Source organism: Amyelois transitella, chromosome 9, assembly GCF_032362555.1.
Source record: "Amyelois transitella isolate CPQ chromosome 9, ilAmyTran1.1, whole genome shotgun sequence".
NCBI lineage: Eukaryota > Metazoa > Arthropoda > Insecta > Lepidoptera > Pyralidae > Amyelois > Amyelois transitella.
In genome coordinates, this window is record NC_083512.1 from 4,489,884 (window position 1) to 4,516,873 (window position 26,990).

Genomic DNA, 26,990 nt, shown 5'->3' on the forward strand with positions numbered 1-26,990 from the left:
ATACAACAAAAGATGATATGCGAGCCAATGGACTGAAATCCGAGGACGCCGGAAACCCGACTAAGTAGAGAGAGCAAATTCGGAAGGCGGACCCCAGGCCCCGAAACACTTCTGTGGAGGGTGCAACTGGGAACACGCAGAGATAAAATAGAGAGAAGTAAATTGAAATAAAACATGAAGTTGTCGTATTGAAACTCATTTTATTTATTATGTATCTATAAAATAACAGTTTCCACACATTTATGTATTACATCTTTACACGTTACAATCTTTAACGTATAAATATTACAGAAGAATTAAGTAACGAAATATTCAAATTTTATTATCAAAAAGTTGGTCTTTATTATGTTACCGAAATAATTGATATGTTTTCTGTATTCCTAAAGTATATGTACTTTTTTATCAAATTTACCTGACTGCCATAAAAGGTCGGTTATGTTATTATTGCATATCTTGTACAAATATATGAAAAATATTATGTAATAGGTAGATATTACGTGCTATTGAGATTAAATACTAACAATTTTACAGATCACTCATATATATTACATAATAACGTAACGCCAAGTAAGTATAAGTTGGTCCAAATATTGGACAGTCTTTTCGTTTATAGGTAAAAAAGATTCCTATAAATTTATTAACAAATACTTCAATTTGTTTTATAATACAACATATTTATCACATTTTATTTCTATAGAAAAAGGTGTCCCTGAGAAGTTCACCAGTAAAAAAGAATTATAGAAAGAAGAGGGTGCAGGATTAATCTTAAAATTTTCAAAATTCTATTTAAACGAAAATTTTCATCTAAAATAAATGTTGAATCGTATTAATATAAGTATCCAACTACCTGTTGGTTTTACACAAAAAGGGAAAACATTATAGATAGGTATTTATAAATATACTTGTACAATTGTTAAATGTTGCTTGCTTCAAAAAGCAAAGAAAAACATTAATGTCATTATCTGTTGTACCTTATAAGATTTATAAAAGAGGAAAATATAATTAAGTCATTTTTTTATTTATTTCCTACTAGGTATTGGTATAATAACAACCAATTTAATTCAATCGCTGCAATTTGCTGCATAGAAAACTGTAAATACATCGTTTCGGTCGTACATTACATTTTCTACAAAAAAGTTTATTAAACACTTACAATTAACCAACAAGAATCTAATAGGAATTTAATTAAAGGAATTAAATATTTTGGGGGCATAAATAACATTTTACAAAAAATATATTTTAACAACTGTCGCACTTCACTGTTTTATCGCTTCTTCCATCTTGCACCATCCGCAAATCCCTTGGGTGCCGCGCACCGAAAGAGATAACAACATCTGTTTAGACAGAATAAAAAACAAATTTCATAAACTCCATCACGGAGTATTCAAAACCCAAAGTTTCTCGTAAACACTTCATATGCTGAGTGACGGTCGTTTCTTCCTGACGCTTTTGTTGCTCAGTCCGAGAATCGAACCAATTACCTGTAACAAAGCAATTTATTATAAACAAGAGAAACTCAAAATGATTAATTTACGCTTCCGTTTTCCAATTAAATGTACAGGAACCTTATGCAAAAACTGTTGCAAGGACAATTTAATATTCAGTAAATTATTACGCCGTTCTTTTTGCGGTACTTCCCACGGATTTTGACTTGACACAAAACACGAAGACGCATATTTTGAAAGAATAATAAACAACTTTAATTAACATAGTAGTTGATGTTACAATTAAATAAATGTTAATAATTTTGATTTCCGTGATTTTATCTGATCGCATCAGTTTATAGTCTAGGCTAGAAATATCATGAGCTAGTCTACTTACAATAAATATATTTACAACGATACGTAACTTGGTCTCAAGACTTGCTTGTAAAGTAAACATACATGATAGTAATAGATGTAACTGAAACTTCGAACCAATAAAAAGTGAAAACTTATGAAGTACCTTAGAAACAGAATAAGTTGCTAGTTTCCGCCTCGGTGCTGGCAGCAACAATGCTAATGCCCTCGCCTCTCTCAACAGAGCATGGAAGGCCAACGCGGCGCCGGCGCACGATTCTGCTGCAGACACCTCGTAGAACTGGCAGCCAAACCTCAATGACAACTCCTGACCTTCCTCTGCTTTCACCACTCTGTTAGAAGAATGAATAAGGTGTTCCAGTAAGATGCTTCACAAATATTAGGAATTTTCTATATTTACAATACTGTGACTAAAACTTGATCTGGGATTAAATTTAATTTCTCAAGTTCTACAAAACTTTAATTAAGTAGCACAATTTTCGGACTAGGATTTTCAACATGACCCTTTGCAGTCTCTGACCCTTAGACTATAACGAATTTGATATAATAGTAACTCAAGAGATCTTGTCAACTGAAATTTAATGTAATCATCGTAATATTGAATTAAAAGCAAATAAAAAGCTAAAAACAAACCTAGCGTGTTCCAGATCTCTTTTGTTTCCGAGTAGAGTAACGGCAGTGCAGCCTGGTAGCCGTGTTCTTTCCAGAAGTGCTAATAGTTCGGCAGCAGCTAGGAACGAACGTCGGTCGCAAACGGAGTACACCACCGCGAACGCGTCACCCCATCGTAGATGCTCTGCTAGACATCCCCGTTTCTGAACCAAAATATTTAAGTCTGGTTAATAAATTTAAGATTTTTAAGGTAGTTTTAATTAGGGTGTAACCTGTGTCAACCGATTAGGTTGTAGTAAAATAATAAAAAAAACAAGTAGATAATTATGGAAAACAAACCAAAAAAATATTTTTAAAGAAATGTTAGCTTGTAATAGTACAGCTGCTAAATTATGAAAAATAAAGCTAAATAGAATAAGCTGTCACTTTGTAGCACCTCCAAATAGTTAAAGAGGAGATTATTAATTTAAAAAAAAAGTCTCATGACAAAAAATATAATAATTAAGTTTAATTATTTAAACTTACGGCACATCCACAAGTATCCAAAACTTCAACTTCCGAAGTAGCACCATCAAAGGCCACTCGATGTTGGTATAAAAAGTCTGAAACAAAGATGAATCCTTAGCAAAATGTTCAAAATATTTTACAAATTACATCAGCAGGTGTATATGAATAAATTGTTTTTATATTTTAATTAAGATTCATTGTCTTGCCAACCTCGCTCTATATCTGGATGCAGAAACAGTCTGTCACTAATGTGCATCTAGGTTACAACGTATTGCTAAAGGTATTTCTACATTTGTGAAGATTAAATATTTGTGAAAAAATAAAGAGATAAAATCGCTTATATCAGAATAAAATGGGCGAAAGAAATATACAGGAACCATGACAATACGAAAGGTGTCGTCCCTGGCTGCCCTTCAAGTATAGAGGTTACATGAAGTAAAATATTCGGAATCTCTCTTTCTTCTTTTTCCCAAATTCATTTGAAAATTTCAATTGCTGGCAAATTTAAAATTTTAACCCCTTGTTACGGATCTAGTTGACCTAACAATGACTTGGACACATTAAGATCACACTCATATGTATTTTTTCTTTGATAGATCAAATCTTGTAATCCATTAAAATACCTATATAAGAGAATTAATTTATTATGCAACCCTGGTATGGTTACTTCTTCGCGAACCGGACCTTAACTGTGGAATTTGAATGCAGTCGGATTCTCACGAGGAATCCTGCACGAATTGATATGCTGCTAAGTGGTTGATTTACTTCATATGAAATGGAAGTGCTTTTAACGGTAATGCAGGGCGCCCATGCGGATGCAATATTAACTATGACTCAAATGCACGCGCTTAGAGATAAAGATAAACGTGCTTAAACAATGTTGTATAATTATTCTTAGAGATATGTTTTTCCTGATTCAGAGCTTTGTCACTAGAAAGCTCAGTTTGACAATAAGTAAAAATTTTTTGAAATAACTTTAATCTTCGTTGAGTTTTTTTTAGTTTATTATTTAAAGATGTATACAAAGTTGAATGAAGTAGCAGTAAGGTTGCATATAATAATGTAATATTTATACGAAACAGAAAATAAGCACATACGCCTAATTAGGAATCTAAAAAAATAATAAAGAAATGGAAGTCTTCGATGTACCTTAGTCTAATTGGTGTTGACACACAATTAAGACTAAAACGACAACGTTTCAAATATAAAAGCGATAGTCATAAAATTTTCTAGAGCGAAACATACCCTTAATAAAATATAAATCTAGTTTATACCTCTTTAACTTGACATAATAATTTACGATCTAGCTTTGTGCAAACTTCTCAAAGAAATTCTTACATTGTATAAGCAGCACCTGAATGACATAAAAACTTTATTATAATATTGTTTTCACCCGCATGTGCTATCAAAGGTCGACGGCCGAGAGCCGGCGCCGTATCAGCCTTGGCTCTACCGTCAGTTGCCAATATCGCAAATAAACTATTGGCATGGATGGCTGGCATTTGACAACGGCCACCACAGGGATCTTACAGGCATTTATTATAGAGCTGTTGTTATCTCAGATAATAATGACAACCTTCCTAGCGTAATTGTTACCACACCCTTGCTATACGAAGATTTTGAGTTCCGTGTCTACACTGGCCAAATTTTTGGAATCTAATTATCTCAACTTTCGCTAAGAAGTATTTAAAGTTTTTATAAAATTACTAAAACAGCAAGACAAACTGCAACAGTCCACTTTATATAATTTGCTTAAAGTGTTACAAATGTGATAAAATTATAACGTTACTCACCTCCAGTCGAACTGTATTCCCCGATATACCGTTTGGTCAAGTACCGAACGACTACGGCTGAAACAATTAAAAATATATTTAAAACATATTGCATTTGTGAATGATGATTCGAAATAATAACCCCGCATTAAGATTAATGCACATAAGTGCATAAATCTTTTCAAAGAGACAATAGCAAATAGGGCAATACCACTGTTATGTTTACAATTATAAAAATATTACTGCTTGCGTATTCTCCTTCTAAAAAGGAATCACATCTTTTATTGTAATACCGAAAGTTGCAAATTTCTCATATTACTAGCAGTTATGTGTACTATAAAATGTAATCACATAGAAAGTTCGACGATTGCAGTATTACATTTTATCTAACTTGATAACACAGTGCAGCAAATCAAATACAAGTTAACATAGAGAAAGCAGCAATTAGCAACTAATCGGTTAGAGGTGTTACAAAAGTTGTACATACCCCTGAATGAATTTATAACTACAAGCCCAATTAGAGGGAAAGCAATGTGGCTAATACCGGGTACATGCGGGGCAGCATTGAAAACACTGTTTATAAATAATTGGGTTGATGATTTCCGAATACAACAATCAATTATTTGTTAGAGTTGTTAATAATGTTACGTATTTACAATTAAGGTAAAATAAGGGTAACGCACTGAATTTTCTAACAAAATTGTATGCTCCATAAACACTAGCTGCAAGTGATATTGTGTCGCTATTGTGTAATATATTCTGATTATCGTTACGTTAGATAAGGTCATTACTAATCAGCCGTCATAAAGTGAAGAATACTGTCCTGTACAGGTAACTTATACAAAATTAGCTTTACTCTATTCGCATGGAATGAAAAATTGTTATAGCTTTGAATTGGACTCAGACTTTCAGAATAAGTACCACTAAAAATTTTACAGCCGCGTAACTGTACAAATGAAACGTGGAACGTATAACAGACTTTATTACATTTTATATCGTTATAAGAAATCACAATACTATAAACGGTGTTGACCATATTTAATGTTGACAAGATGACACCATACACTTCCTATATTTGCAGCGATCGCAAATATATTATGATATCTGACACTAACCGTCGAAAAGTCGTGTTGGTATTTGAGGCTAAATACTAATAATTCCAACATGGTGTCAAAGAAATATGGTTGATCATAAAGCGTGAATAGTTTGTGAAATGATATCTTTACGTCGGATCTCATCAGCTTCGCCATTTTATTGTGTTCTGCTCTCTCTCCGTGGAAAATACGGGATCATGGCGGACCGATAAACATGTCATTTCATCGAATTTATTATCTGGCTTCTGCTTTACGATCATCTCAGAACATAATAGAATGTCGGTAAATACCAGGACGGGTTTTGTTTGATTTAAAGGCGGGGGTCAGGGGCGTGCTGACTGATGTTTTGATAGCTTTTTCAATGGACCAAGTCCAAACAATCAATATATGTTAATTGCAGTTTCTCGTTTATCTATTGGGGTTGTCGAACTTTCCTTTCAAGGTTCTTTAACGTGGTCATTATAAGGGAAGACAATTGGCTGTTTGCAGCGTGTCCTGTTAATGCGGTGTTTTCACTATTTAAATTGAATTAATTGTCAATGGTGTGCTTTCTTGGAAATTTAACTACAAATTAAATCAAACTTTAACGTGATAAAGTACTACCACAAACTTTTCTTCAATAATAAAACGAAAGAGAAAGATAATCTCAAAGTCGTATTTTACTCCAAAACGTACCCCAATAAATTGCAGAATCAGAAAGTATCAGTGTTCTTATCAAAACATGCAAAACTCGCGACTCATTCCGAATGAACCAATTAAACTAACGAGCACTTTCACTTAACAGGCAGTTCAAGGTAATCCAGTAAAACTCTCGATCCCTCGGATATATTAAGCCAATAAATCTGGAACGGTGTTGTAACAAAAAGGTATCAGCCTCAAACTCCTTTAAGTTCTGTTTGGCAACTTGTCTGATCAGACTTAGTGTCAATTGTAAAGACACCGTTTGCAACATTTGAAATAACCTTTATTTTAATATATGTTCATTTTACGGCGATTGAGCACTTATTTCTAAGTTATTATCAATCTGTGTAATTTGTCCCATATATATTTATTTATTTACAATTTATGAATTATTTATTTATTTATATTTTAGACCCTTTGCACCAAGATTAGTTCGAGGATGTACATAAAGTAGGTACAAAATGTTACCAGACTTAAGATTCACTGTTTGAAATAGAACATCATAAGAAACAGGTTAATTATTCTTTACGTTTTTTGTTTTCAAGCAACGTTAAAATATTTAAGTTTATCTGTTTTGAATTTATTTCTCTCTCAAATAAGTTCTGCAGACATCGAATATTCAGTATCAATAATGCCTTTAAAAATTCGAAATTTTTTACAAACTCTTGTATAACTCTTTTATTTAAAGTTTTATTCTAACTCTCTAAATACTTTTGGTTTACTTTTTAACTTCAAGCCAGTACTCGTTACGGTTGTTCACAATCAGCTGTTGAAATCTTTCACGAGTTTCGGATGAACATAATTGTGCTCTTGCTTGTATGCCAGTAACGAGACATAACGGGACGGGATTAAATCGAGACGTTCGGAATACGGTAGCAAAGCTAAATGTTAATTAAGAGCATCGGAGAAAAGATCAGAAACACTGTATAGTACGAAAAAAAAATTGTTCAAATATAACTCTGAAATTCCGTTTAATACTTAGTAAATAAAAAAAATCATGACTTTTAAAATTATGCAGATATTTAATGCTTAACTTTTATTGATTTGTGACACTTGTATGCACTTTGACATTTGTAAAAAATGTACGTCTTTAATAGGTGGAAATAATGCCGTTTTGAAAATGATAGATACCATTGTTGGCTTTGTCAAATAGGGCTTTATGAAATATCATCAATACTTTTGCCTTGCACGAAATTTTATATAATTTTCCATACTTGATAATTTAAAAATAATAATATCTTACTCTGTAATATGCGATTAAGCTTTCAGAAATTTAATTCACGTTATTTACATGCAGACAATTTCCGTAAACATCGCTAATTAGCTGTTTTCTTTTCTCGCTTTATAACGAATTTTTATTGACTGCTATAAAATAAAAATCTTTAATTCTATGCTCAACGGATTCACTTCAAAAGGATTCTCCACTTTCACTAAGATTGACAGATACTAATACCGTGCCAAATTTCACTGGTCCAAATAAAACATAACGATGACAAGTGACATGTATCGAAACATTTAGATTCACATGACCTCAAAGTCTAGTAATTGACGTGTTAGACAAATAAGACATATTACAAACTTTGTATGTCAGGGTAAACACGACCCTCATTCCACCATTATTGTACATCATCATCACTGCACACACTTCATATTGATATAGGAGATAATAGCCTAGTATGCTAGGCTATAAGCTTTTTAATTACATAATACGGAGAAATTTTACATAACTCAGACAATTTGACTATGTTCAAGGTTGTTAAATTTCAATTTGTTAAATTGAACTATCTGGTAATAAGTGTATATTATTAAAGCTTAAATATAGCGCATATTTAATGATGAACTTAATCCCTATAAAAGTCAGAATTTCCTTATTTCTATTTTACTTCTTCTTATTAACTTCAATTTTCTAACTAGATCTGAATGCCGCTTCATTTCTATGATTTATATTGGTAGTAAGGCGTGAAGTGGAGTCATCCCGGCAGACGAGTGACCGAGTGACTCAGTGGACGGCATGCGATGCTACTATAAATACGATACGCAGTTGACATTTGCTCGTTCCCGATCTATGACCCAACAGATTTCATTTCGCACATTCTACGAACCATTAATACACATGGCGAAATGGACCCACTCAAATGAAAATTGCATCGCAACATCTGCGATTCATGTCACCTCATCTTTTTCATAACTTTGTATGTTGTTAATGGTTCTGTGCATTTTTGCTTTATTTTCCAAGTACTTAGTAGAAAAGAATGGCTGAATAATATTCAATTCATCTGTGGATTGGGTTTTCTATTAAACTTAAAAACCTCTTAATTTAATTTTGAGTGACAGTGTCTGAAAGATTTATCAAAGATGATTTAATTTTTACTCAAAGGAAGCGGTGTAGCAATCTTTTAATTAATGATAATAGTAATAAAAATTATAATATCGTTTTACATAAAAACGCTATTATGTTTGTTAATAAGAAGTAATAACAACAGTACAACACAATTTGTCTCATCTTGACTAGCAAAGTTATTTACCGTGGGCATGCGCATTTGTCATATAAATCTTGACCAATCTCCTGGCATTAGTCCCGGATACGTCGTCACTTTTTGGAAGGAGTACAGATTCTAACTGTGTCCAAAATCTAAGAGTAATGTCGTCAGGGTTTTACACGTACTGTATAGTATATTCAAAGTTAATCTTTACGAACATTACGTCTTTTCAATATTTTGATTGAGAGTGATACTCAAGGTGGTGTCAGGCGATCAAGACGAAAATCTTTGCCAAATCTATTCATATCACGAGATTTTATTTTCATGGTGTCTTCAGCGAAAAAAGATCTTGGTAACCAATAGCTGAATGTAAAATTTGTAAACTCGCTGTGATGCCACAAATTATAAATGATAAAGGCATCGCACGTGTAAACATTTTGAACATGCTAAACACATTTCATGAAATGTAAAATTAAGAGCAGCTGGACATGCGAAATTATCTTAATATGTATATAAAAGAGGACAGTGTCTGTCTTTTAAATTAATGCATAGCCTAAACCGCTTGGTCTAAAGATTTGAAATTTGGCATGTAGGGTCCTCATGTGGTCCTACTGCGTGCAAGTGAAATTAGTGGGATTTTTCTGATCACGCGAACGAAGCTGCAGGCGTACTCTAGTATATATAATATGTAGTATAAATATGTAAGCATTAAATAAAATGCTCCCGTGGTAGTACTATCAGAAAATAGGTTACGCATAAAAATGTTTGTGTAACAATGAAGTAACAGTTGGCGCCAAGAACTCGTACGTGTAAAACATTTGGTCATTAACTAGTTGCCCAACGTATATAGTTCGTCAGAATGCCATTGACTTTAATAACGTATGAAACACTATAATTATCCAAATATTCAGTCATCATAATTAAGGTTCCCGAAGTTTTATTACGAACTCAAAATACTCATTAAATATTGGACGAAACAAACCCAATTTTTAAATCAATATAATATGTTGCATATTATACCTAACTTTATTTAATCACCAGCTTTTGCGTGGGGCTCCGCTCCCGTGAGAATTTTCAGAAAAACAAACCTATGTTATTCCTATTGCCGTGTGGTTCCCGGCACCAACGCAAAAAGGAATCCCATAGATGTCGTAAAAGGCGACAAAGGGATAGGCTTATAAGCTTAGGATTCTTCTTTTAGGCGATGGGCTTTTCAAGACTGTTGGCTCTGTCTATCCCGCAAGGGACATAGACGTGACCATATGTATGTAGGTATGTATTCTTTTTTTAGGCGATGGGCTAGTGACCTGTCTCTATTTGAATCTCAGTTATATCATTAAGCCAAACAGCTGAAAGTAGCCTGTCAGCATTTCAAGATTGCTGGCTCTGTCTTCCCCGCAAGGGATATAAACGTGATTATATGGATGGTTATAGGAATACCTAAAGATCTTAGATTCTATCTGTGTACGAAATTTCATTTAATCGGTTCAGTGGGTCTTAAGTTCATTCGTTAGTAACTTATAAAAATTCAATTCTTTTCTCTTTATTAGTGTGGATGTGGATAAGTATGGATTAAAAATTTAAAGAAGTAAATTATAGTTATATATCTAAAGTTATTTTTTTAATTAAATTATGCATTTAAATTATTCATTTAATTTAATGAAAAATAAGATTAATCAGCAGAATTTAAAAAAGTATATTGCTACTGAAATCTGAATAATAATTATTTTGATTTGTTTGGCAATAACTTTAGCCGTCTTTCGAACTAAAAAAACAGTAAACAAAACTCCTAATTCATATAATAATAGTCTTAAGGCCATACTTATTGTTTCTCATGGTAATACTCCAGCGTGCTCCGGGCCAAGTTAACTGCTTAATCACATAATCAAGATGTGCCATGTGATTGATTGTTTGTTATGTAATGGCCGGCTGTGAGTCACGCACACGCACATCACTTAAGTTTTTATAAACGTGTTTTTAAAAGTCTTCGTAAAAGTCTTGTAACTTTAATTTTCATTAGCTTTGAAGCTGATTTGGTAACGAAAATGTAGCATTTGTGAGCTGACAACTTGTTCGATGGCATGGTTGGTTAAACGTTATGGGTCTTAAATTTCTATCAAGGATCATTAATATTATGTTATTTTATGATGCGTTGGAGTGTTTCCAAAACTGACATAGCCACAATAAATCAATTTCTCCATGTTATGCTTTCACCAGTATTGTTTATACTTTCTAATAGTTTGCGATCAAATAGTAGCATTTTATTGCGCATATTAAGATTAATTGTATAATTAATATCATAAATAAGCCGTGTGGTTTCCGATAAAGAAGAATCGGATGCAATTAAAGAACGAGATATTAAGTTGTACAACATTCTATCATAATATTATTATTATCTCTTTATTCATTTGCAGAGTTTATATTTTAAAAGAAGGTATTTCAGTTTTATTCAGGGATGTCAATATTTCCCTATTCTCTAGAAAAATAAATAAAATAATTGCCCCGGCTCCCGGAACGCAGGTAAATTATTTTAAAATCCTGACGACGAAAGAACACATTTTTCCTGGTTTTTTGATCTACATATTTGCAATCCTGATTTAAGTCCGCTTCCTATTTACATGCTCCGAAAAGGATAAAGTGGGTATATTCTACGATTACCTCACTCCTAGACTAACTGTTAATACGCAAAATTACAATTTTAATAATATTTGACACGCATAAGAGTGAAATGCAAATTTCATCGTACCCAGGGTCAAAGCACTTCCCACAAGTGTATTACGTAGATACTCAAGTCTTGATAATTTTCTTCGGTGCTTGATCGAACAGGTGGTAATACAGGTTTTTGCAAAGTAAATACATGTTATGTATGAATGGAATTTTAGCTTAATGTTATAATCTAAAGAAATATTACAAAGTCATAGTTATATTTATATTTGTGCTTGCATTGCGTGTGTGCTTTTAAATAATTTTCTTAGATACATCAATTTAGTGATTTATAAATTATCTTTAATATTGTATATTAAATCATTATTAATAATAATCATTTATTTCAGATTTGCGTCCATATCTTCATACATAACATTACAATAAATAGAAATACATAGATTAAATTACATTGACCAACAAGTAATAAGTAAATAAATTAAATTAATCATTACACTACATAAATAAAATTACAAAACTTATATTAATTATTATTAATATAAGTTTTGTAATGTATGTCATGCCATATTTATTTAAAGTTTACGATTAGATAGATATATTTCTTCTACTTCATAAAGAATTCTTATAGGTATTATACATTGTTCCTTTAATGAAAGCTTTTATAAATAACCAACAGTACTTTCAAATTATTATGTTTCCTTCTATAACTTTGGTAAAACCATAAAATTAAGAAGTGCGAGATTGCGAGGCATTTCCTATTTTAAGACCAAACCCAGACAGACACTTTTTTTTGCAAATTCTTTCTACACATTTCGTCGCGGTGCCAGACAATACTGCTAAAAAATACATGTCATTCACTCGAAGATACTCGTACAAATTGAACATGCCGAGACCAAGACACTTTGTATGAAGACGTCGGTTGAAATCAACTTTAGACATGGCTAACTATGGATAATGTATATTATGGGAACTCGTAAAGTATTAGATATTACCTATCTATAAGTTTTTACACTTCTATTGATCCCAACGATACTATGTATCCATTCATTCACACTTACTAAGTACTAGTAGATAAAAACCTGTACTTTTGGTACCGATGCCAAGTCTTGGCTACGTCCCCATGCATCACGGCCAAATGACCACAAAATATCGTAAAGCGTACGTTGTATTCAGATTGTTTATCGGTTTACACCGTACTATTAAACTACAAACCTAGATTCATGTAATGTCAAGGGCGTCGCATATACACACATGAACTGAAATATACTGTAAAATGTTATAGTTACATAATATTAGTTTGAAATTCGTGAAAGTCGTTTTCGTTTCTATAATGGTAGCCGGCAGGCCCCGGACCCCATTGAAGTCTCAATGCTTCCGGTGCAACCATAGATATACCTACTAAAAGTGGGGGAAAGAGAGTCTTCGTTGACATCATGAATATTCTTCATAATTTTGAAACTGCTTAATCTGTTTCACTCAAAAAGCGATTTAATAACATAAAACTTGGTTCAGTCGTTTGACTGATAAAATGCCCATTATCTATCTCATATTTTGGTTGAAAAAGTTCTTTAAAAAAACGCTGTAAATTTATACAAACTTCTAAATATGTACAGTGACAAAAACGAGTGTTTATTTTATTTTTAACTTGCTATGTCTCAATCCCACCCACCTTATGCTGCCTACACCCCCGGGTACGATTCATGATCTTTAAATAAGTGAACGAGGTATTACAATCATTGAGCTTATTTTAATTTCTATATTTATATTACGACTCAAAGCCACCAAAAGTCGAACAATACCTATATAATTACGTATGATTTTGAAATTTGATTAAATAAAAAATCATCACCACTCCCTACCTCTCTGACATCATGGTCATAATTTACTCCACAGTTCGGATTTCACTAGGAATTAAAAAATATTGACTAGAAATTCTCGAAGTTCCTGCGACTCTTATCTTATCTCCTAAGTAAGTAATTTCATCTTTGCTTTTACTTCATACGTATTGATTATCAAGCATGTCAAGTTTCTGTAAATCCCAGCTATCTTGTTTGATCTGTGCATTCTTCTAATGTCTTTATTACTAATGTGTAATATTATTACTGAGAATTGTAAAATTTTCTTCTTGACGAAATTGGTTTTATTATATGGTGGCAAAGTGTACTCATCGAAATAAGTTTTTCTCCAAGGGATACAACAGATCATAGAAATATATGGTCATGTGAAAACATGACTATCATCGCATAGGTAAATTAAATAATGTAATGTTATTAAAGTAACTATCATAAATAATAATGTATACCATTGTCATTATTGTAAATAATAAATTAGCTGATCAATTAAATACCTAGAAATAAATGTTTGCTTTGAATTCCTTTCTGTAAAGTCTCATTTACTTAAAGACCTTACACAGTAAAAGAAGTAATGACCTGACAATAACCTCTTACAAAGAAAACAAATGCTAAAGATGAAAAAACCTTCATGACTATAGATAAGGTACTGAAAAACAGTAACCGTATGTAATACAAATGGAATTCCAAAACAATAAAATTCTTCGAACGTGCCATCACTTTCATGTAATTGTTTGATTATAAAGGAATGCAATTAACAAATTTACATAGTCTATTGATAATTGCAAACATTTTATCAGTTTGCATCTAGATTAAGTTCATGGAAATATTCTATATGCTATTAACACATTTATTTATCGTGCACTAGATTTGTGACACCATCCGATAAACTGGTAGGTGTGTCAATCTATATATATATTTTTATGGACGGTGAAATTATGACACTGATTTTAAAGATATAAACAATAAAAAAATTGTTTCCATTTTTCTGTCATTACATTTTTTACATACACATGTTTATCCCCTACGGGGAATACATTCACTGTCATAAACCAATAGTATGACCAGAATTGAAATCCAAAGTCACAAACCCATCATTGTTAACAATATAAATTTTGATGATGCTATTACCGTAGCTATGATTCGTGGATTTCGGGCACTATTTTTAATCTGGATAATGATTCATAGGATCAGAGTTTTGATTGAGGCATTACCCTCGATTCTCATCCGTCAGTCAGCTGTGAAATGATATCGGATTGACCTTCCGCGTTTATTTTACGCTCGTTTTAATGTTTTATAACTGGCAGTCAACAACTCAGTGAGAATCTGGTAAAGTCATTAGGAGAAGCTTTTCCACCTGTTTGTTATTACAAAATCAAATTTGTGAACTTACTGTCTTATAATGTAGTAGGGAAAAGTAAGATAGTGGCGGATAATATTAAAATACTTTTTATTTTTGCGTGACATTTTCAGCGTATCTACACATAAATTAAAACAAGATACTGACAAAAAAAATTATCAATTGGCTGAAATCTGGCATACCTTTTAATTACGATGACGTAGTCCATACATCTGCAGACTAGTTAGCTGCAAAAGGTTTTTTGTCACTTCAATTTTATCAAAGTTCCAACCAAACCTTCATTAATTATTACACCTACCTACTGCTTTCTTTTAACTTACAATGTCTTCGATTATAATTACAATCCGATCATCTGCATCGTGAATTATACTCGTCGTTGCTTTATTGTCAATGATAGCAATAACTACAAACTTACAGCTTACTTGTTTTTGAGTCTGTTGTCTCATTCATTTAACTAGATAGTAATAGATTAAGAAAATATATCTAGAAAAAATATATAGAAAACAGGCAAGGTAATTCTAATAGTCTTTGTTAATAATTAAACAAGAGTTTTAATAGATATCATTCATATATCTTGTCTATATATTGAAGAAAGATAAAGAAGAAAAAGCAAGTTGCTTCCAATTGCGTTTGTTGAATTGTTGAAATCAACAACGCAATTACATATCCGTGTTTTGAGATGACAATATGTGGAATCAACCAGGCACCTTATCTTTGTTGATAAAATGAATTTACGATATCTAACGAGAAGCAACATATTGATCACGTTTATGTCGCATTATATTATACCTTGCATTGTTTATTAAATTTCTACTCTCTCTTTCTCTCTCTCTCTCTCTGTTTGATAGTGATACGACATTCACAGGAAGAAGTAGAACAGACTAATCCCCTATCTATTAACTACTACATAGGTACCTTAGTTAAAAAATGTTAATGAAAACTTTTTATAACAATTTTATTCAATAAATTCGTAAGAATTAAAAACGTCATTAAATATCCGTTAAGCGATTAGCTCCCATAAAAAATATTGCTCTGGCATTCATGAGGTGTAATTAAATTACCCAGATTACAACCTTAGGGCATTTCTTCAAGGAATAAATCAAGGCTCTTTCAAATGTGCCATTAGGGATAATTGGTACGGCGACTGCATCACAAAACAAACAAAATGTTGACTCGTTAATTTTGAGTTATTATCAAAAAATATGCAAAAATTTGACAGGTAATTTGAGTAGGCTATCGCTTTGCACATAAGTGTTGATTACAGTAAAATAGTAAAACAAAGGAGGTTTAATGGAACGAAGCAAATTTATTTCTATTCCAGCAGCTTACTGAAAATGTGCATGTTAATTACATGCACATTTTCAGTGTTAAAATCTTATATAATTCGAATATAGGTATATTTCAAAGATTTCTCTAATTCTCGTTTCTTTATTCATTTTAATATACTAGTAGTTAAATGCAAGTTTAATTCAGGGTTACCAATAACTGAAACCAAAGCAAAATAAGCTCGCACAGTGTCCCAGGCATCAAAAAAAAACAATAAAAATATCTCACCAGATTTGCCGCTCCTTGCGCTCCCTAGCACCACAACCCTTATTCGATTTACTGTCATCTTCATTTGTCCTAATTCCGAGATCACAGAACAAGTGAAAAACACGCGTGAAACTGTCGCAATAAGATCGCGATTGAGAACAGATTGCAAAGCCACGCACGTGCGGGCGGCCCACCTGGTCGAATGCGACTGACGACTCAAGACTTGCACTCAAACGGTGGACTTTGCACTATTGGTGATTTGAACAATATTTACACGCATTGTGGGGATTTTTATCAGCGAACATGTGCAACGACTGGCGTGCGTATGTTGTGTGACACACTGTCTTGCTTAGGGCAATCGTCGTCATTCTATCGTTTTGTCCCGAGCGCATCCCTCTAGATAGTCACCGAGGTCCGCCCGTAATTAATCCACGAGTCCGTATGTTATCGTTCGAGAAGGGAACGTTATTATAATGAATCTTGTTTTCTACTATCAAAATGAAGTATAAAATTTTATAATTTAATTACAAATTATTGTTTTCTTTTTGCATTTCTCATGTAGTCTCTCTATTTTTAATAAATATTTTTGTTACGAAGTAAGAAATATATTCGATTACATTTGTATAAACAAAGAAATTCCGTAATAAGTTTTTTTTTAAAGCGTACTTATACGTACTAATCAATATAAGTGCATCACCAGTTCACCACCGAATTTTGATCACTTTTACATACAGCTACACATTTTTTATTAATTTACAATTTTAACTCGAAAACACTACACTAGCCTATATTGCAATGCTTTAAACAGTTGATTACCAATAATATGGTTACTATTATTTGATATTGCTGACATACCTATATATGAGTAATGATATAATACCAAGTATCATTCGGCTATGAGACATTACATAATGTAGGTACGTTAGTAAAAAGTTTTATTGAAATTACCAACGGCCTTTATTTCTTTTCACATTAAATTTGCAAAATTCTAGACACTATAAATAACTTATCTATAAATATTTATTAACTAATTCTATTGTTATTTTCGCAGAATATACCTACCGGTAAAAGATAAAGAAATGGACCTCTTGATAAAAGGATAGTTTTGTTGGATTTTAATAAGGGCCCTAAGCCAATGTAAGAATTTTAACAAGCTCTTTGTTAGTGGATCCTAATCGTCAAGAGCTGCATCGAGAAAGCGGCCGACTCGAATAATTTAATATTAAATCAATATTAGTCTAGTATTTCATAGATACGGATACAGACAAGGAAATAAAATATTCAAGACTCAATACACAATCGAATCGCCATTATGTTTTTCCCTAAATATATTCTTCCGTTACTGGGTTACTGAAAAGAGTTGTAAGGCGGACTCGGGCTCCGAAACACTTCTATGCAGGGTGCAACCGGTAACACGTAGGGATGAGAGAGACTGAGTGACAGATAGAACGCACAACCCAAACTACCAGGTTTAGATGTTTTCACCATGAAATTAGGCATTTAGATTCTTAACATGGTGTGGCGTGTGGTCCTAAACTTCCCGCGGGAACTGGAATTAACGGAATTTATTGTTTCAAACAATAAAGCTCAATCTAGGGGCGTCCTCAAGCTAATATTTTAAATAGTTTCTTTTAATGAACACACCAAGCAAGCTTTTGTTTCGATAACGTTAAGCGTATCAAAATTTAAAGAGTCTGTTATTTGTTTTAAAAAAAATACATTTTCTTTTTACACACTTTATATCCATTCATAAAAAGTCAATCTAAATTTTTAACATGATAACCTTAACCCTACGTCACAAAATCACACGTATCAAAATTAAATTAATTTTGCTCGGATTAAATTTGGCTTTTTGATCAAAATAAAGTAATTTCACGGATGTTTAGTTAGACGTTAGACGGATGTTTCACAAAATTGAATTAAAGAGTCGTATGCTTGAATCAATATATTTCAGTATAGAACTGGAAGATTAAAAAAACGCCTTCTAATATTAAGTACCTGAGTTATGTTATTAAAATCATATTTTTTTGTAAAACATTACTAACAATACGCAACTAAATCAAAATTATATTTTTAATTTCTTTCAAGTTCATTAAAGACACAAAAGGTTTATCACGGATGTGCGTGAAGAAAGGGTTATTAAGAGGCATCGAAATAAAAAGGAAAGCAAGACAGTAACAAATAAATAGCATTCAGAATGATTACGTCAATCTACTAAATATTTCGGACTCAAAATATATAGGCATTTTAATAATAAATTCTATTCCAGATACCAAAAATATTAAAATAGTTTTCGCAATTTTCCTATTGCTTTGACTTGATTTGTTTTGATAAGATAGTTTCAAAAATAAAATTAGTTCTACTATAGTAAAATTGCCTTAAATTCTTTCTTTGCAAAATTCTGTGAAAATCTCATAATGATATTACGTGTCTTTATTATAAATTTTTATATATTTCAAAAGTCCGCTTTATGGCCGATGATACTTAGGCGCGTCACCTAAATTTTAATATGTTCATCTGTTTCATATTTGTAATTTTTATGTTAGTCTTTTTTTCCAAATAAAGAAAAACTACAATTAAATATTATATTTCAACAAGGTATGATCATATCCATAAGGTTGTAGTTCTGTATTCTCCTTATATTGTAAAGGCAGACCAGATGAGACGGGCAGAGGACACCTGTGGGCATTGTAAGTCTTCTTGTGGTCAACCCTCTCCGCATGTCATCCGTCTTCCAAGATTGGTCAGTAAATTGAAGCGTAAGTCCTAAGCTAAATGATAAAAACCTTAACAGACATGTCCTTTGGTTTTTTGTTTGGACAAAAAATTTGGTTGGACAAAAAATTTTAAACTTGTTTTTATATTATCAAAGGACATAGCCGAACTGTCCACTTTATAATAAGCAAATTATTAAGGTAAAAATATTATTACTTATCAAATTTTTCATACAGGTATGCAAAATGTAATATTTATATATTTCCAGCAAAAGAGAGTGTGACTACCATATTATAGAATGGCATAGAATGCAACTCAGTGAATAATCACACGCATTTAAGTACAAACTTTTATACTAGCCTGATATCGAAAAAAAATCACAGTCTATTCCTTCTTAGCTACACGCAGATTATATTCTTCTTTCAGACGACGGGTTTGCAATCTTGTCACTTTCTGATTCATAGCCTTAGTCAGGCTTCTAGTTTCTCAGTCCGCTTTGTCGACCCTGTAATGGAGTTTAATTATTTTTATCGTAAAAACTTTATATTGGAGTTAACTATCAACATTAATCAGACATGCTACATCAGTGTTACTTCCAGGCGTTTTATTGGACCCCTAACCGTCCTCTTCGACTCCTGTTTCAAAGTTATTAGGTAGCCACCAGATATTAATCAAAATGACCCACCTTATCCCGTCTTAACAAAAACGGGTGTCGGGTAACACGATTTGGGGAACAGGTTGTCCAGATTCCGTACCTAAAGAGTAAATCGAAACCTTAGTACTATCATATTATGTACGGAGCCGTAGAAATATATTAATACTATGGCTTCGCTGTATGAATACGCCGTGATAGTAATTCATTTGAAATCTTGACAAACTGAGTTGCTATGGCAGCCTAAAATATAAAAAAAAAACTTTAAAACCGTTTTTTATTTTTTTATGTATTGTAAATTATAATGGGTAAAGCTTGCACTTTACTTACTTTACATACATACAGGTACTTACATGTAATCTAAGTATATCCCTTATTTTTAATATAAAATTAATGATTAAATTAGTATAAAATATATAGATATTTATGGACATTATTTATTTAATATACAACAGGCATGATGTTTCCCTTCTTGCATGACTCCGACTCTCACTTGGCTGGTTTTTGAAAGACAAAGCTTAGTCGTCAACCGCCAACCGGAGTATACCTTTTTTAAAACTTATGCGCTTATGTTCTTTCATGTTTTTATTAAGATTTATGTCTTTTTTAACTATATTGATGATTTTGTCTACTCAAATTACGTAGGTAAATCTGAAGTTTATTTATTACTAAATAAAACGTTCTTGATAACGGTAAGTTTAATTTAATTAGAATAATGAAACTGTATTTAAACTGACACCTTTTTGTACTTTTTTATGTAGTTTCATTGACAGATCCCTGTTTAACATTGGCATTAAAAGCTATTTAATATTTTCTGTCTAATATTTATAATCTTTATATAAGTATATTTTATAAATCCAAATTTTTTTCATCTCATCTTGGACAAATCGACTAGGATGAAAGAAATCTTTCATTTTACCACCGTGTAATTAGTACGAATGAAAAATGTCAGTAATAAACTACCCAGAGATTTGGTGCATTCGAAAGAGCTCATCATTTGGTTGCAGTGTCAAACTTTCATATTTCACTCGTTAATTACATTTGAATTTACCTGCTACTCCGAGAACCAGTAGGATTCCGTAGAAAATAAGGAATAATACTTTCTTAACATGTCATAATATTAATTTAACCTGTAATTACCATAGCTAAAAATCATTTATACTAATAAACTTTTGGTAAGTAGAATCCAAACGAATTTAAGTTTTCTATTAATAGTATTGTAGTCTAGATAAGTACAATAATACTAATTTTTATTAAATAATCTTAACCTACTCTAGACAATTTTCACGACAATTTGGCTGAACATTCTAGTGTCTTGTTTTGTGTTCTTTACCTGCACATCTGAGTATATTTTTAAGCAATCCAATTGATTTTGATTTGATTTTGATCTTACAAATGTATGCCAATAAATACCAATACGGAATCATACACATAAATGTCAACACGTTCTTAGCCGTTTTATTTTTTCCCAGTTTTCCTTTTTCAAGTAGCACTCCGTGACTGACTTGTCCTAATTTTTTCTGTCAGTTTTTGCGACCAGGTCACAGTTTACGCATTTATCTCCATCATGACATCGAAATCGTGGACCAAATTATGCAAAATTACTGGCTGTCTACGAGCACATTTATACAATTAAGGCTTCAAAGTACATTAAAAAAGAAAGAATTTTTTTAACATCGATATACAAGCTTTCACTGTCAATCAAGACCCTGGATTAGTGGGTTGGCTAACTACATCAACAGGAAATATACGAATGAAAAGAAAAGATTTTACTCAGACTCGAGTTGTAACCAACAAACTTATATTTTTTCAATGCCAAATTTTCACGTTTATTAATAATGTCAAGAAATTTGAGTAAACCATACTCGTTAACCTATCTATCAAACTATATATCAAACTAAAACTTAATTTCAATGTCAACCTTAAACCTAACGATTTATAATAGTTGGTGCTCTAAGACTTAACGTGTAGTAAATAATGTTAAGAAATTTTAGGTCAGCAACTATCTCCAACATAACAATCCAATAACGCAGAACATACGCGTTTCCAAGATAAGTGACGTCATTGTACTGATATACCGTCTTTGTTGTGACACCTTACTGCAGGCGTGGACATACACAATGTGTGTAATAATAATATCTTCCACAATACGGGACTTAATGTCTAGCGTTTAATTTCTTGTGTCAAGGCCTTGTCGGTGGAGGTCTTAATATTACGTTATATACCTAGATGGGCTTTTTGCTAGTAGAGATAACTTACATATATTATGTTACCTTGTAGACTTTTTGTAGCCTTAATAATAAATTTCAAAGAAATACATAGCAGTAATTTAAATTATATTCTAAATACAGTGTTCTGTTAATTTCATTATTAATGATTTTAACCTTACACGATATACGTCAGCAAATAGGGTCACTTATATGTCAGCAAATAGGGAACTATTACATAAAACGACTAGATATATAAAGACCACCATATTACATGACAAATTTATAAGTAGGTACATGGGAAACCAGCGTACCTGTCTTTCAGAACAGAAAGCTTAAATTTAAAGTGAGAAAGATCTGAATAAAATCCATAAATAACATACAGCATTTCGTAAATCGTCGAAGCCAAGGGAGGGTATCACGAAGTGTATCAACAGTCCGGGAAACGGCGAGGCATATCAGATTCAAACCCATAACTTACACTAAAATTGCTCCTTTCAAATCTTCTCTAGGCATCTTCAAGCTCACCATTAAGTGAAGTCGCTTATTAATTATTATAGCTGTCGATAGTCCACAAAAAGATTTTGGTCATACCTACTTACTTCCTACTATTTGTTCTCCAGAAGAGTTCAAGCCATAATTTCCGCTTAAATACTAAAATTTCATTTTTTTCTTTTTCTAGGCAACTTCACGCTCGCCATTCAGTGATGTTGGTCATTAATTATTATACCTGTCGATACTTCATACCATTTTTAAGGAATGTTTGTTATTTAGATTTAAGTAATTTTTTTTTTAAATCTTTCAAATAACAAACAAATATTCCTTCTCACATATTTGTTTACATAACCTTAATATGGACTTATATTTCAAATGTTTCATAATGTTTCTGGGTTAATTAAGAATATTAATGCAATTAAAATAAGAATTGTGAGGAATTTGTATGTATTGATATAGTTTGATCCTTCCACTTAAACGTGAACACTTTCTCATGTCAAATAAGTTCTTAAGTTTATTAAAAATGGCTCTAAAGTAAATGTACATTAATCGATCATCTTTCAATACCCAAGAATTTCACTAGTATTTTATTAAGTATGTTCCATTATTATCGGGTGAATATTATTACAATTCCTTCAGACTAACTATCGGCTCATCTTAATTAAATCTGCCAATGAGGACGCACTTTAGTTAATAAATAGATAGATAGCATTACAAATGTATTTGTGAAGATTATCAGTAAGTCTTTTAGAAGTAGGCCTGTGGAACTGCCTACGGTAATAAGTATTTGAATGACACAATGACTACTATTTATCATTGCCATTACACATACCTTGTACACCTTTGTATCACAGAAAATAAATACTCTAAAAATCAACTGTTTCCTTTACATTTGTCAAATGTTGATTTTCGATATGAACCTTAGATTTAATTCTGTAACATTAAGTGTGTATGAAATTTCATTAAAATTAGTCAGTTAGGTATGTAAAGAAACAAACAAACACACGCCTGTCCTAAATGTTAACGTTATGTTTCTAACGTAGTATAAACATTTGTTCATTTTTTTAATTTATTTAGCTTAAAATGAGTTGGTCAGGAGTACCCGAAACCGCCGAGCTTGCATGAAGAGAGTTATGAATATGGATGAATAGCGAAGGAAGTGTGCAGAGATCGTGGCAAGTATAAAGAGGTAGTCTCTGCCTACCCCACCGGGAAAGAGGCGTGATTTTATGTATGTATGTATGTAAAATAAGTTGTAGAACATAGTTGTACGTAAATATCAATCCTCCTGTAATCAATCGTTCTTGTTTCACTTCCAGGCGAAAACTGCAACAAAGAAATATATTCTAACCGTAATTCAACACAAAATGCGTCAACCATTACTTGCTGTCACTAGCCCATAGTAACACGAGCCTATAAAGACGCGCAATATTTTCTTAGTAGGTTCATAATTATAAAGCTCACATTTACTCCGAACTCTCACTGTATGCAGTCTTAATATAGTTTATTTTTTCCAGAACACGATACATATAATAAATATTTCAGTCACTTGGAACGCATTCTAAGAAAAGATCCAGGTGGGGGTGATAGCAACATTGAGGTTTTAGGGTTGTCAGATGTCATGCAAATAGTTTTTAATATTTTCTTAAACTGTTTATTTTTACAATTTACATGTTTTTGGCATTTACATATAAGACTTGTCGACATAAATACAAGAGAATACACTAGGTACTGAATGAAATAAATAAATTTGTAGTTTCTTATATATCATTATTTCAACTTCAGGATATATATATATATATTATTTCCTGGCAAAAAAAAAAATATGGAGATAAAATTAATGATCGATTGCGAATTATTAATTTCTCATCATCATTAGTCATTGTCATTTTTCGATAAGTGTTACGGTTGTAACTCGTATTTCTGGATAGCTTATGTGGGTTACTAAAAAGCGGGGCGTACGGTTAAAATTCAATTTCAGCCGTTCTTCATTACCTTGACACGAAAAATCGTAATCAACCCTAAGGATATACCTCTTTGTATATCGTTTATAGCTTTTTTCATTTCCTTTGATTATATTCAACTTTAGAGTTAATTTTAGGAATTATTTCTATTTTAGATTAAGTACCTATCCTTCCATATGTCATTCTGATTTTATAATACCAATATTTATCAGAAAGGCTTTTTATTTAAAAAGCATAATGTGATTGTAACTTTTTATACATATTGGATAAAACACAATTGATTGCCTTTTGGTAAACCTCCACTGATCTAAAAATAAAATTGACTGATTTTTTTTCACCGGTCACACGCGGAAATATTATTATCTGTTTAATAAAAAGTATTTGGAACTATTTCATGAAAGTATAAGTAAATATTTTCATTTTTAATTAAATTCACTTAAAGGAGATAACCCTAAATTATATCGTAAGCCTCAGGTCAGTTAAACGTTTGCTGTTGAATAACAAGAAACAATATCAAAAAATGATAAAATCATAGAAGACTCTTGCACGAATTGTTTGTAGTTATTTAACAATAATCAACATCTATCCAGCCATCGCAAGTGCAATTTTTATCATTTCTCTTGCAAATGAATATGTTGTTATATAACTGGATTATAGCTATTTATTCTTGAACTTATTTACTTTTACTAATAAGCTAAAGCTACAAATGAAATACAAAAGCTTATAATAATAGAGAAATTTCTTGCATGGAGATTTTTTATAGAAATTTTACACCTACTTATTCTGTGCTTTCTTTAATTTGTAGCAATACCATCACTAATTGATATCTCTATAATCTTTTACCTCCACCGTTATTTCCGATTCGTCGTGTTCAAACAATGGGACTTTAATTTAGGAGAAACCATAATTAATGTTAACCATGTATGTTCTCACGTGATTACGGCAATTCCAATTTCACATATTTCTTGTTTTAAGTTGAAATTGCCATTGCCCTTCTATGGGTTCACATTTTTAAGGGGGTGAAAACAAAAGTCGGATTTTAATAAGCTGTTGTGTTAAGAGAACCTTCCTAAAAAGATTTCTCTTGATTAAGTAACTCTGTGGTTGGTAATTTTAGATAATATTCCTCGCCAAATATTTTTTCTGAAATAAAATGTTGACAATCAGCTAAATAATTCAAAACATTTACAAGTTTCCCTATTTAGCTTTGCTTCTTAATAAATTTATATCCGTGCATTGCTTTAATTAAGTTAATTGCTAAGCTTCTACTCGAAGCTCAAACCAAAAATTCGTTAATACCTATAAAAACGATCTAACTGCTCCACTGCACTTCCTAAGGTATACTTCCAAACCGAAGAAAACGACTGTTTCCAACTTTGTACGTCTAATAATTTAAGTTGTACCTAAATTGTCATTTTAAATTATTTATTTTTTATTAATAACCCGTTCAATTGCATGTAACGCAAGAGTTCCATACATATTTATTACGATTACAGTGCATAAAACCAACAAAGTAGTTACTTTAAAAGTAATATATTCTGTCCCGGCATATTATGACGATAAATGTAACGACAATACATTCAAGCTAATAAAAAAATAAAACAAGGCTTGCAAATCGTTCCATTGAGAAACTGAACAAAGACTTTTAACGAAGGAAGCAATCTTTTCGATTTTCAAATGACAGTGTTAAATCTGACCTTTACTTAAGGCAATTGTTGGCAATCATTTTATAAACTGTATAAGATCGGTAAAAATGTCGTCAGTTGTATGGGGAAAAAAGATTAAGTATAAGGAAGTGACTAAGCTTGCACTCGGAGTAACAAGATAATAGTGTCTCTGAACTTCTCTGTTCCACGTTCACACATCAGACATTTCAGATTGTCACCTGTTACGAAGTGGATGTAGTGCTCCAGCTAGAGGTATGGCTTATCAACCATCAATTCCGAACTTTACATGGAGGATATGACTCCTTATTTTCTGCAAAGTATCTTGATATCAATAAAGGCTAGTAACAAGTTTAAATATTACTTCAGATATATGCTATAACGCGTAATTAATAAACGCATTAAAAAACTAACTCGGGCAAGTAAATAATAGAGCCATTTCATATTCATTATTTCGTCTTAGATTAGCTTAAAATTAAGAAGAAACATTCATCGTATGCCGCTTTAATTCATAAATTCAAATACAAACAACAAACGTAATAATTAGCCTCAATCATGTATTCAATAAATATTCATTTCAATAATAATATTCATAAATATGAGATATTTTGCATAAAATCATACATTTTGAGTGAAAAATTGTTAATGTTTTCGTTGATAACATGATGTATTTCTCAATAAAATATTATATGCGTTATTTGAAGAAAATCATTTGGGGCAGTAGGTTTATATGCAGTCGTCCACAGAATTTATGGATGGTTGTTCAATTAAAAAGCAGTGAAACGCTAACAAACAATTGTTTTACTATCATGTTAAATACTTTTTATGTCAACTTTGTCAAGTCATTTTCATCAAAGAGAGATAAATAAAAAATATATTTTCTCTTCTGACTTCTAAGTACAAAATAGTTTGGATTCTATAGTCAATATTTGTCTTCAGGA

General features: G+C 31.8%; 1 protein-coding gene across 1 annotated transcript; it reads right to left on the minus strand.

Annotated features, from left to right (window-relative positions):
* Positions 1 to 257: 257 nt before the first annotated feature.
* LOC106134729 (ras-related and estrogen-regulated growth inhibitor-like protein) lies at positions 258 to 16,634 on the minus strand. Its single transcript, XM_013334851.2, has 6 exons — positions 16,374 to 16,634; positions 4,712 to 4,768; positions 2,937 to 3,013; positions 2,433 to 2,614; positions 1,945 to 2,131; positions 258 to 1,481 (listed from the first exon to the last, which is right to left on the minus strand). The coding sequence occupies exons 1-6, from the start codon at positions 16,435 to 16,437 to the stop codon at positions 1,413 to 1,415; spliced, it is 636 nt and encodes a 211-aa protein (XP_013190305.1). The 5' UTR covers positions 16,438 to 16,634; the 3' UTR covers positions 258 to 1,412.
* Between the last annotated feature and the right edge of the window lie 10,356 nt (positions 16,635 to 26,990).

What these genes read in the sequence shown, in the direction of transcription:
- LOC106134729 (XM_013334851.2), bottom strand. Translation starts at nt 16,437, where the DNA reads ATGAAGATGACAGTAAATCGAATAAGGGTTGTGGTGCTAGGGAGCGCA. An exon ending in TGGATACTTGTGGATGTGCC is followed by an intron (nt 2,615 to 2,936) that starts GTAAGTTTAAAT and finishes ATTTTGGTTCAG; the next exon opens with AAACGGGGATGTCTAGCAGA. An exon ending in CAACTTATTCTGTTTCTAAG is followed by an intron (nt 1,482 to 1,944) that starts GTACTTCATAAG and finishes GCTTTGTTACAG; the next exon opens with GTAATTGGTTCGATTCTCGG.